Genomic DNA, 13,757 nt, shown 5'->3' on the forward strand with positions numbered 1-13,757 from the left:
CACCCGTCCTTACATGACCTTGGGTGTTGGTGACGCCATAGACACCCGTCCTCAGATGACCCTGGTTGTTGGTGTCGCCATAGACACCCGTCCTTACATGACCTTGGGTGTTGGTGTCGCCATAGACACCCGTCCTTACATGACCTTGGGTGTTGGTGTCGCCATAGACACCCGTCCTCAGATGACCCTGGTTGTTGGTGTCGCCATAGACACCGGTCCTCAGATGACCCTGGTTGTTGGTGTCGCCATAGACACCCGTCCTTAGATGACCCTGGTTGTTGGTGCTTCCCTAAACAATCGTCCTATTACGACTCCGATCACATTGAAAACGTAAAAATCTTAAATAAACAAAATGAAGATAACAGCGATCTCAATGCTGCATAGCTCTGTTACCAGAGTGTCTTTATTGACCTGTACTTCCTGGTGTTATTTTAACGTTTTACTTGAATGCTAGACTCACAACTGCATATGTTTGTGTTGGTGAGCGTGCTCAACTCACATCATAATAATGTTTTACCCAAAATATTTCTGTGTACTGTTGTGGACTGTACAAGTACTAGCGAATGTGCAGGTAAGGTACATTATTCCGTGATTTCAATTTTGTTGAATTAATGTTGAATAAATCAAACGATTTATGATATGATCAATATAAATTGGCACATAAGTTTGTCATTGCAGCTGTTAAACATATTTTTTTGGAAGAAAAAAAAATAAAACACAATCAAAAACAAGAAAGAAACAATATGAATATATATAATGTATATAACATAATTGAGAAAACTATTCCAACTTATATTTATCACTGTTATTGGCCCGAGTGCAAGAGCGCGAGGGGACTTGCTGTCTGGGACCAGTATACGTCGGAGGAAACCGGTCAGATGACCCAATCCGTTCCGGTAATCAAACCCCGAAATCTTAGCTGAAAGGTGTGTCGCTTCCACTATGCCAGCTGACCATCTTTTTTCTCTTTATGTCGTCCCTGAGTGGAGTCTGGATTGACTTATAACTGTTATTATTGTGTGACGTCATTTAACGTCCTATAACTTATACATATAATTATTCTATATGTATCTCCGAGGTTGTGTGACGTTATTTAACTTCCTATAACTTCTACATGTAATTATTCTATATGTATCTCCGAGGTTGTGTGACGTTATTTAACTTCCTATAACTTCTACATATAATTATTCTATATGTATCTCCGAGGTTGTGTGACGTTATTTAACTTCCTATATTTTCTACATATAATTATTCTATATGTATCTCCGAGGTTGTGTGACGTTATTTAACTTCCTATAACTTCTACATGTAATTATTCTATATGTATCTCCGAGGTTGTGTGACGTTATTTAACTTCCTATAACTTCTACATGTAATTATTCTATATGTATCTCCGAGGTTGTGTGACGTTATTTAACTTCCTATAACTCCTACATGTAATTATTCTATATGTATCTCCGAGGTTGTGTGACGTTATTTAACTTCCTATAACTTCTACATATAATTATTCTATATGTATCTCCGAGGTTGTGTGACGTTATTTAACTTCCTATAACTTCTACATATAATTATTCTATATGTATCTCCGAGGTTGTGTGACGTTATTTAACTTCCTATAACTTCTACATATAATTATTCTATATGTATCTCCGAGGTTGTGTGACGTTATTTAACTTCCTATAACTTCTACATGTAATTATTCTATTTGCATGTCCTATTCCTATTTCCAATAATTGTGTGAAACAAACTATTTAACGTTCGTTTCTATAACTTCCTGAAAGATACGAAAAACAAGAGAGGATTATACATTTTAAACTACTAATTTATATATTAATGCTGGTGTGTTTCCTTTGTCGGGTGGGTCTTATGCATCATCGTCTGGTATTATCATAGCTCAAGGATGTAGATAACGTTATATCCTTTTATTTTCATATAAACTATATACACATGGAGTGTTCTTAAATTAAACCTGTAACTCAATGCTCGATCGAGTTACATTTTCTACCGATATCAGTATTCCGCAACCACTGTTTGAAAGTTTAATCAGTCACTAGCAAACCCATATATGCACATTTAGTGATTATACACGAAAATATTTATGAATTTATCTTATGTATGTGCAACCGCAGCGCGGTTTATTTTAGTCACCGATTTGAAATGATGTAGCCAAGCACAGATATTACACTCCAGTCAATATGATTATGTGCCGAATAAAAGTTTGAATCCCAAACAAAAAACATTTCACACCTCCTCATTTTATACTCACGAGTTCCGTCACCATCCTGATATTTTTTTATCAGATTCGTTATTATGAAGTTGTCCTATTTCCGACCTACAATGTTTTAGATTATCTACATCACTTTCAAGACATGTTTCGTATTTGGGATATTCATTAATTCATAGATGAAAAACTATTGTTGTATTGAAACTATATAAATATTTCGGCGACAGATACTGAATATGTAACCATTTAAATTTCTTGTTATTTCTACGTTTGTTCAGAATGACAATTTTGTTTATTGATTTTTTATATATAAATCGAAGTTTTATCAACACATTTGACGTGAAGAGAAAAACATCAGTACAATGTAATAAATACGCACTATGAAAAACATTCGACGAAAATAGAAACAAACAACGAAAATAGTAACAAACGTCGAAAATAGTAACAAACGTCGAAAATAGTAACAAACGTCGAAAATAGAAACAAACGACGAAAATAGTAACAAACGACGAAAATAGTAACAAACGACGAAAATAGTAACAAACGACGAAAATAGTAACAAACGACGAAAATAGAAACAAATGACGAAAATAGAAACAAACGACTAAAATAGTAACAAACGACTAAAGTACTAATATACATTTATGAATAGAATGGAACAGATGATCATCTTAAACTGTTAATTTACAGTTGAGAACCTCGAGAATCAACCAGCCAATACCATGGAACGTCGGTTCACACAGCAGACCAATCAGCTATAAGATAAATTCAAATATTGGTAAGTGTCAGTTGGTCGATAGTTGAATACCAGAGTATAATCGCTAGTCAATTTGGTGACAAATTAAATTATCTTCAATAACGTAAAGTATGTAGACATGTAAATAATCAGTTTGCATTTACAGGCAGTGATACATTAATATATGAATATATACACTTCGTCGTAAATTAAGGATGATCAATTTCAGTGTGAATATTTCTTGTTTCAACTGTCTTAAAAATATATTTAAGTGGGTACCTTTGCCACCTAAAGCAGTGTTTGTTTGTGTATTATTAGTAAAACATAAACGTGCTCATTCTGTATTTAAAGTTGATATATTTTTTTACAATAGTTGACATTTGTGTGGCTTGGTGAAAAAAACATTCTTACCCAATCTAAGGTACGGTGGTCCCTAACTTATGGTCTTTATATGAGTATGTATACTGTATAAAATGACAATTTGATGAAAGGCACTTGAATTTTCAACCAATACAATTCACGTCAAAATCAATTTGTCTTCAATACACGTATTTCTGAGGTTGATGTTGGAGGAACGTTGATAGAGTTATCATGCCTTGCTATTAATCGCCTGTGAACAACACGGTCAACTTTCTGGAGAATAAAGTTCATGATTTTATTATCGGTGTTTGTTTATTGCTTATTTGTGGATCATAAATCCAGGATTTATCGGGAACACTATCATTTGTGGATCACAATATTCCAGGATTTATCGGGAACACTATCATTTGTGGATCACAATATTCCAGGATTTATCGGGAACACTATCATTTGTGGATCACAATATTCCAGGATTTATCGGTAATACTATCATTTGTGGATCACAATATTCCAGGATTTATCGGGAACACTATCATTTGTGGATCACAATATTCCAGGAATTATCGGGAACACTATCATTTGTGGATCATATATCCCAGGATTTATCGGGAACACTATCATTTGTGGATCACAATATTCCAGGATTTATCGGTAATACTATCATTTGTGGATCACAATATTCCAGGATTTATCGGGAACACTATCATTTGTGGATCACAATATTCCAGGAATTATCGGGAACACTATCATTTGTGGATCATATATCCCAGGATTTATCGGGAACACTATCATTTGTGGATGACAATATCCAAGGATTTATCGGGAACACTATCATTTGTGGATCATATATCCCAGGATTTATCGGGAACACTATCATTTGTGGATCACAATATTCCAGGATTTATCGGTAATACTATCATTTGTGGATCACAATATTCCAGGATTTATCGGGAACACTATCATTTGTGGATCACAATATTCCAGGAATTATCGGGAACACTATCATTTGTGGATCATATATCCCAGGATTTATCGGGAACACTATCATTTGTGGATCACAATATTCCAGGATTTATCGGGAACACTATCATTTGTGGATCACAATATTCCAGGATTTATCGGGAACAATATCATTTGTGGATCACAATATTCCAGAATTTATCGGGAACACTATCATTTGTGGATCACAATATTCCAGAATTTATCGGGAACACTATCATTTGTGGATCATATATTCCAGGATTCATCTGGAACACTATCATTTGTGGATCACAATATTCCAGGATTTATCGGGGACACTATCATTTGTGGATCACAATATTCCAGGATTTATCGGGAACACTATCATTTGTGGATCACAATATTCCAGGATTCATCTGGAACACTATCATTTGTGGATCATATATTCCAGGATTTATCTAGAATACTATCATTTGTGGATCACAATATCCCAGGATTTATCGGGAACACTATCATTTGTGGATCACAATATTCCAGGATTTATCTGGAATACTATCATTTGTGGCATATATACGTAGCTGACGGAGAAACATACAACAAAGAGTTTCGAGGGATTTGTGAATAAGAGCACTCATTGATAAACCGTGTAACAGTTGTATCTTTAAATGCTAGATATCTAAAACATTTCAGAATTTTTTCCACGATTTTAAAACGCACGTGAGATTTTTTTTTAAATTTCTATGAATGACTGAATGAACGATCACAGCACATGCTATGTACAAATATACATTACTCTGTCAGTATTCTAAAACATTGTTCATTTACACTCACTACTTTCACTAAAATAAGTAAACTTTGACCATACACAGAACAGCCTCAACGTGACCTCCTGGAGCAGTCAATGAGAGAGATAGAACAGGCGGTCAATGTGGAGGGACACAACACCTGTATCTCATTCAGGAAAAGGAGCGGGGAAGGCCACTACATGTACATTAGGGATACTGACTCGGGGTTTGTTTAACTTATGAAATAAAATACATTCTGAATATGTCTTATTGAATAAGACAAACAAGAATATAGTTACGTTTGAAATCTGTCCTACACTGTGAGAATATCTACCTGATAAAAGTAACAAACAGCTGATATACATGGACCAAATATTCAAACATTTTCTCTCAAATCTAGACATGTTGGATTGAAAACAGCATTCCACGCGGGGGAAATCTGTTTTCACGGGAGGCAAGCCTTATAACATAGTTTGTTTTTGCTTTGCGGTAGCTGCTAAACGAAAAAGAAATCTGATGGTAGACACAGGGTATTTCCATGTCTATTTGGAAAAAAATTGATAACATTTAAAGTTATGGAAAATAAGATCAGTATAAATTTATAAGGGCGGTAGATAAATGATGGCGTCCAAATATCCCCAGTGAAAAATACGACTGACAATTGGTTTACCAGTACTGTCCTGTAAGTCACAAACTTACAAAGTCATCACTGAATGACCGTAGTACATAAATTCCATCCTTACGAGACACAGCCATTTACCTCCTTATCGAGTTTATATTACCTTCTAAAACCACGTGTTCTGATAAGTCGGATATTGGTTGTATCTGTCTGCGGTACTGTAAACGAGACATAATGACGTTATGACCATCGTTATGACGACAGGGACGCTGAATAGCTTTTAACTATTTATGGATAGAATTATCCAATGGCAGTTTTGATATCGCACAGCGACACCGTAATTTGAAAAACTAAGATGGCAATCTTGTCAAAACTTCAAAAATGCAAAGGTTTCAATACATATGATAAAATAGAATCTTATCTTTAAATGCATATTTTAAATCTATATAGAGGTGACACATTGCGACAAATATGATTGATGTACAAGAAGCAGAAACCATCATACATGTACTCCTGGATTGCAGTGAAATAATATTAAAACAAACTTGGCAGCAGTTAATAATTTGATTCAAACTAAGATTGCATATTAATAGAAGTGAATTTAACAACGTCCAGTCAGTATTTCCCCTAAATTCTCTTCTATTATATACATTCAAAATACTTCATATATTTTAATTCATCGCCGGAAAATTGTGGTTACATAAATATGAACGATATAAAAATCTTTTATTACATTATAGAATATTGAACACCTTTGATGATAAAAGTTTTCTACAGTTGTAGGTCGGAGTAACGCGTATACAAACTACATGCATGAACTAATATATGAAATTTCTTCATGAAAACTTGTAATCGTAAATACGCTGTACCTTGTACAGGGGAGGGGGTTAGTTGGTTAGACTGTTGTCGAAATTCTTGGCTTGGTGATTTGGTGGCGCAGATCGTGACTTGTGTTACCATGTATATATATATATATTAATATCGATAGTATGTTCGTGGAATGCAAATTACTTGAATAGATATATGACGAATGAAGTAATAACGACAGTATTGACAAGTAAATTGTTAAATTGTCGTGGCAATTTTCCCATTTATAAAGACACAATATATTGCATGTTACACCACATATATAGAACATAAAACGAAGACAGAGTTATAAAGTATAATGGTAAATTTAGGTGTCTCGATAATTCCTCCGGCCGATGGACACCGAAGGCCCTTTATAAGTTGTTGTTTTCCACGTATCGTCCACAGAAACACCAAGAGGCCATAACATTGGACGTAGAACCTGTATATATTTTTGCACACCGAACCAGCTATAGTATACAGTGTATGAATTGTATACTTATGCCATTTTCCTACTTTCACTTGTTTATTACATAATATTAGATATACACAAGTACATGTAGTTAAATCATCTCAGACGGAAACATGGCATCAATCTATCCATGTTGGCAATTACGTATGTGACAATATAAGTGTGTAAAGAAATACATATGTTAAATTAGACAAGTCTCTGATTAGAGGTTATCTTAAAGTAATAAGGAGGGAAACTTTTTCGGGTGTATATATTTCATATAATCATATAACATGTTTGTCTACAATGCGTTCTAATTGCGAAATTTTATCAGCGATGTATAAAAAATTTGGGAATACTAAAAAAAATTGAATTCTAAAGATGGATGTGATTTTGAGGAATATCATATTTAATTATTTCAATTGCCCTGAAATCAATTAACTAAAATAAAGAAAATATGCATTAATGTAGAATATTTCTGCTCAATATAAGATAGTGATATGATATAGTTCGGTATATCTGAGTGTCATTAGGTTTGTGATATTCTCCAACTCTTTGTCACAAAATGTAGTGAAACCCTCGACAGAGGACCAGATGTAACGATATTGTTTCTATCACTCGAAAGAAATTATTATTCAACATATATAACATGTACTGTCTGAAGCATTCCTGTTTATTAGGCTTTGTATAGAGAAGGATGAAACATCCACAGGATCGGGGCGTGAGTTCCTATACTTAAGAACGGACTGTAAGAACAAAAGAAATATAACAACGTCACTGCTAGTAATAATAGGACTATTCCATGAACATCAAAGACCTGACAGGGACCAGTACATACAAGTACACATGGATAACGTACAGGACGGTAAGTACACCAGACAGGGACCAGTACATACAAGTACACATGGATAACGTACAGGACGGTAAGTACACCAGAGACATGGACCAGTACATACAAGTACACATGGATAACGTACAGGACGGTAAGTACACCAGAGACAAGGACCAGTACATACAGGTACACATGGACAACGTACAGGACGGTAAGTACACCAGAGACAGGGACCAGTACATACAGGTACACATGGACAACGTACAGGACGGTAAGTACACCAGAGACAGGGACCAGTACATACAGGTACACATGGATAACGTACAGGCTGGTAAGTACACCAGAGACAGGGACCAGTACATACAGGTACACATGGACAACGTACAGGACGGTAAGTACACCAGAGACAGGGACCAGTACATACAGGTACACATGGATAACGTACAGGCTGGTAAGTACACCAGAGACAGGGACCAGTACATACAGGTACACATGGACAACGTACAGGACGGTAAGTACACCAGAGACAGGGACCAGTACATACAGGTACACATGGACAACGTACAGGACGGTAAGTACACCAGACAGGGACCAGTACATACAGGTACACATGGACAACGTACAGGCTGGTAAGTACACCAGAGACAGGGACCAGTACATACAGGTACACATGGATAACGTACAGGCTGGTAAGTACACCAGAGACAGGGACCAGTACATACAGGTACACATGGATAACGTACAGGCTGGTAAGTACACCAGAGACAGGGACCAGTACATACAGGTACACATGGACAACGTACAAGACGGTAAGTACACCAGAGACAGGGACCAGTACATACAGGTACACATGGACAACGTACAGGACGGTAAGTACACCAGAGACAGGGAACAGTACATACAGGTACACATGGACAACATACATGACGGTAAGTACACCAGAGACAGGGACCAGTACATACAGGTACACATGGACAATGTACAGGACGGTAAGTACACCAGAGACAGGGACCAGTACATACAGGTACACATGGACAATGTACATGACGGTTATTACACCAGAGACAAGGACCAGTACATACAGGTACACATGGACAACGTACAGGACGGTAAGTACACCAGAGACAGGGACCAGTACATACAGGTACTCATGGACAACATACAGGACGGTAAGTACACCAGAGACAAGGACCAGTACATACAGGTACACATGGACAAAATGCAGGACGGTAAGTACACCGATTATAAGCAGTTGTGAATGCATAATAAAGATCCAGATAAGCCTGTTGTGCAATATGTTTGAATAAATTCTTTATTTTTGATTTCTCATATTTTGTTGATCAATCACGGGTTTTTTTTTCACAAATGTAGCTGTGTTATGACTTCGTTTTTACTCAGAAATGTTATTTCAGATGTGAGGAAATCTTTCAAGAGGTTAACCTCCAACAATACAAATCAGTTTGGGTTTCCGTACGATTTCCACTCCATTACCCACTACGGACAGTACGCTTACGCTAAAAATACGTCATTGCCTACCATTACAACCAACGTGACTGAAGTCGGATTTGGCGAAAACACCGTCCTCAGCTACTATGACGTGCGTAAAGTACAGATGTTGTACTCATGTGCGAAAGGTAAAATATATAGTAGCCACACACGCCTTATTGTTATGTTATTGAAATTAATACTCTTAATTTAACAATAGGTTTTTAATCTATATTTAGGGGGAAAGTTGTGCTGATTGTATTTTGCTGAAACAAGAATCGTTTCAAATGATTTATCAAATCGTTAAATCATGTTCATCAATCCTAACTTATTTATATATACCTCCTAAGACAAGATACTATTGCCGCGTTCAATTTTCTATTTGTGTCTTTTTCCATTTCAGGCTACGCAATGTTTCGAGGCCAGCTCAATCTTTTTAAACAAGAAGCGTTTGATAAGTTCTACCCGCAATGGCACAACAGCTCTGAGGATCTCCCGGTTTACATGAAAAGGGACTGTTATAAAAACAGCACTGGTAAGACAGCCATGCTGTAGTGTTAGATCGGAAGGTTAATTAAGACAACCATGTTGTAGTGTTAGATCGGGAGGTTAATTAAGACAGCCGTATTGTAATGTTAGATCGGGAGCTTAATTAAAACAGCCATGTTGTAGTGTTAGATCGGGAGGTTAATTAAGACAGCCATGTTATAGTGTTAGATCGGGAGGTTAATTAAGACAGCCATGTTATAGTGTTAGATCGGGAGGTTAATTAAGACAGCCATGTTGTAGTGTTAGATTGGAAGGTTAATTAAGACAGCCATGTTTTAGTGTTAGATTGGAAGGTTAATTAAGGCAGCCATGTTGTAGTGTTAGATCGGGAGGTTAATTAAGACAGCCATGTTATAGTGTTAGATTGGAAGGTTAATTAAGGCAGCCATGTTGTAGTGTTAGATCGGGAGGTTAATTAAGACAGCCATGTTGTAGTGTTAGATCGGGAGGTTAATTAAGACAGCCATGTTGTAGTGTTAGATTGGAAGGTTAATTAAGACAGCCATGTTGTAGTGTTAGATCGGGAGATTAATTAAGACAGCCATGTTATAGTGTTTGATCGGGAGGTTAATTAAGACAGCCATGTTGTAGTGTTAAATCGGGAGGTTAATTAAGACAGCCATGTTGTAGTGTTAGACTGGAAGGTTAATTGATACGTTGATAACTACAGACGTGATACAGGTACTGATAGTTGCATTAATGACCTTCCATTTGTAGAAAGAACACTATATTAAACCCAGCAAGAGATGTTGATGCCCATGTAACGTCATTTAAAATGAATATTAGGAGAAGGCGTTGATAAATTGTAATAACTTGTGCCAAATCCTTTGTCTATCTTTTGAAAATAAATATGTTTAAACTAAAGAAAGAAAACACCAAGAAAATAATAAAAGAAAATGGCCAGATATTTGAACTTATTTACTAATAAAGCCGACAATTGCCTGCTAACATGACTAAAATAATTAATTGAAATGATAATTCATATAGTAGCAATTAAAAGCATTTTTTAACATTTTTACAAGCCTAAGTGGGGTCTAGAAAACTCCCCAAAGTCTTTCATGTTAAGTAGATATTAGATCTTTATCGAAATACTTGATTTTTAGACATTTCCGTTCTACTTTTCCAAAATTCGTCAGTGATGAAACTTCTTTAAGCTGTCGGTTTAAAGTTCTTTTGGTTTCTGTTTGTAGAGTAAATATACATGTATTATAAAGAATCATCATGCATATGTACCTACTTCACTAGATATTTACACCTTGACTGTCCTGCACGGCGCCAAATGGACGAGTAAGCTCCCCTTACCGCCGGGTAACTTCAGTATTTCTGTGGATGTATGTATCGCCACTTTCTCTAATGCGATAAAATCCTTCATTGAGATGAAGATGGGAACAGACACCTCGAGATTCGACCACTTAAAACCAAGCCAGCGTGGGCAATGGGAAAACCTCAATGTGACGTACACTTCACTTGCCGAATGGAACGTAAGATTAAATATAGTTTGTATTAACAAATCTTAGCTAAATAAATCCGAGTTTTAAACCATGAGCGCTATTTATTGTAATAATAATAATGATATGATAATTTACATGAAATACAATTATTATTTATCAGTGAAAATGAATTAACTACTAGTATTTAATACTTATTTGTTTACAGTTGGTTCTGAAAGCTCACATCCTGTGGGGAGAAGATGTACTGGCTGTGGACAATCTCGTCGTCACCCCCAATGTCTAATGTAATCCACAGGAGGGGATATGTATGTTAATTCTGTAGTCACAGTGTTCAAACGTTGCCTTGAGATGAAAGGAAACGAAAGACTATTAAGTGTTGTATCTGAAGTAGACATACTTCAAATGATTTAATCAAACTAAACTTTAATATGTATGATTAAATAAAATGTCTTCTGTCATTGCTATTAAACATTTTCCAATTGCTTTCAATCTCAATCTTGTGCTGAAGGCGTATTACATTTTAACGACCAGAAATCCACTAACTTGATATTTCCCTGAACATGAAATCAAGGACACACATCTTATCTCACAACGATAGCCAGTTAAAGTTGAATCATAAACGTGATATTTGAAATTTCTGTACTGTGAGTTTTTCCCTTTTCTAGATAGTGATCTCCGTAATTTTCCAACCTATGATGTTTGGATATCGCATGTAATTTGTCTAAAGACTATTCCCGATTTCACAATTGTAGGTAAAGGTGTTGATAAAAAACCGACAGTAACATTTATAACCGAGGGTTTCACAAGATACAGGTTGATAAAAAGCATGTATCATTATAAGGTCACCGTTATGAACTCCTTGAGAAATATTAAAGTTCCTCCTGTGATTAAACAAGACGTCTACGATCCTCTTCAGAATGCTTGTCTATGTGACCGTCTCTGCGTTTTGTGTAATTTCTTCATTGGACCAAATGTTCATTTTGGATGGCGTTGATGAAGCTGAAAACGCTTACTTTTCTGGAGTCCTAATCTTTCTTCAAAGACACTATGTAATTCCTCACTTTGCTTATGTATTAACCTCGTTTATTTTTCGTTATCGAGTTTGAATTAAGATTGTGTTGAATGGTCGATACATGTTTGGGGGAAAACCAAAACAACAAAAAAATAACTGAATACAGCTAATATGGACCAGCACATACACCAGAATTATATCTTACATTTCCGCAAATTAGGAAATAAAAGTATTCATCTGTCTGATTAATGTTGGTCCTTATTCTCACCCCGTTACAAAGTGTTATGCGGGGAGTAACTGTGAATCTTCATTACCCTAGTGGAACACATCTAATTTTGATACGAAGCTGCTCATTGGCTTTCTGTTTGGTTTTGTTGTTGTATACCTTGTTCTCATTTGAGAACATGACATCACATACTTTGATTGATTAAGGTTTACATGACATGTGTTGTCAGAGAAGCCGAAGACGCTTTCGTGAGAACACCTTGAACTGTTGGGAATCGTGTAAATCTTTCTTGTGTCAGTATTCTGTCCTAGTTTCAACGAATTAGGCTGACTTCTTTTCACACGAGAAAGAAATTTATTAGAGACCTTATCAAAACAGGTCTCAAAGACCTTGCAAAGGCGTTTAATTTCACTTCCAGATATATTGATGACGTCTGGTCTTTAGATAACAAGAAATTTATTGACCACGTCCAACGTATTATTTACCAGATATAACACTCTTCTACATCAGTCGTTTATCTCGATCTTCGCCTTCAATGAAACCAACAAAGATAGTTTTCCACTAAGCTGTATGATAAACGTGGTTTTAATTTCCCTATTGTAAATTTTCCATTTTGGGATAGTAACATACCTGCATCCCAACCTATGGTGTTCACATGTCGCATTGATTCGATATTCAGGGGCCTGCTCTCATTATCAGGATTTAGGTGCAAGAAGTCGTCAAATAACGGACATACTCGGAACACGGGGTTTCAAATGATGCAGGTTGATAAAAATTTTGAAGTTTTATTATTTTTTTATTATTGTTCTCATTAAGAACTAGTCCATTTCTTTATGCAGTTTGAAGCTGGACGCGTTGGATGCTCGTTAGTTTGTCTGTTGGTTGTTGTATACTTTGTTCTCATTTGAGAAAGTGTCATTACTTACTTGGATTGACCAAAGTTTACATGGCGGGTGTCGTCGATAAAGCAAAAGACGCTTAATCTTCCCGAACACCTGATATAATTCTCCTTGTACTTTTTCGGGGGTTTCCGTGTAAATATTTCTTCTGTTAATACTTAGTTTTAAGGAACTTGAATTTGGATTATGATTTTGTTGACATGTTGGTATTTTCTTGTTTTCTTTTATTGATTTTAATGGCAAATAGTTTGACAGATCTAAATACCGTAAACAAGTCTAACTTGTTATACATGATTATAAAGTTTTCGACGTGACATGTAGG

General features: G+C 35.9%; 1 protein-coding gene across 1 annotated transcript; it reads left to right on the forward strand.

The window, feature by feature from the left end:
• Nucleotides 1-563: 563 nt before the first annotated feature.
• LOC132548074 (dorsal-ventral patterning tolloid-like protein 1) lies at nucleotides 564-11,581 on the forward strand. Its single transcript, XM_060211898.1, has 6 exons — nucleotides 564-571; nucleotides 7,662-7,846; nucleotides 9,226-9,447; nucleotides 9,696-9,833; nucleotides 11,093-11,328; nucleotides 11,504-11,581. Exons 1-6 carry the CDS (start codon nucleotides 564-566, stop codon nucleotides 11,579-11,581), a joined length of 867 nt encoding a protein of 288 aa, XP_060067881.1.
• The last annotated feature ends 2,176 nt before the right edge of the window (nucleotides 11,582-13,757 follow it).

The sequence above is a fragment of the Ylistrum balloti genome, unplaced genomic scaffold (genome assembly GCF_031769215.1).
Source record: "Ylistrum balloti isolate Yb309-2 unplaced genomic scaffold, AGI_CSIRO_Ybal_v1 Utg370000, whole genome shotgun sequence".
NCBI classification, from domain to species: domain Eukaryota; kingdom Metazoa; phylum Mollusca; class Bivalvia; order Pectinida; family Pectinidae; genus Ylistrum; species Ylistrum balloti.

What these genes read in the sequence shown, in the direction of transcription:
- LOC132548074 (XM_060211898.1), top strand. An exon ending in CTGTTATAAAAACAGCACTG is followed by an intron (nt 9,834 to 11,092) that starts GTAAGACAGCCA and finishes CTACTTCACTAG; the next exon opens with ATATTTACACCTTGACTGTC. An exon ending in CTTCACTTGCCGAATGGAAC is followed by an intron (nt 11,329 to 11,503) that starts GTAAGATTAAAT and finishes ATTTGTTTACAG; the next exon opens with TTGGTTCTGAAAGCTCACAT.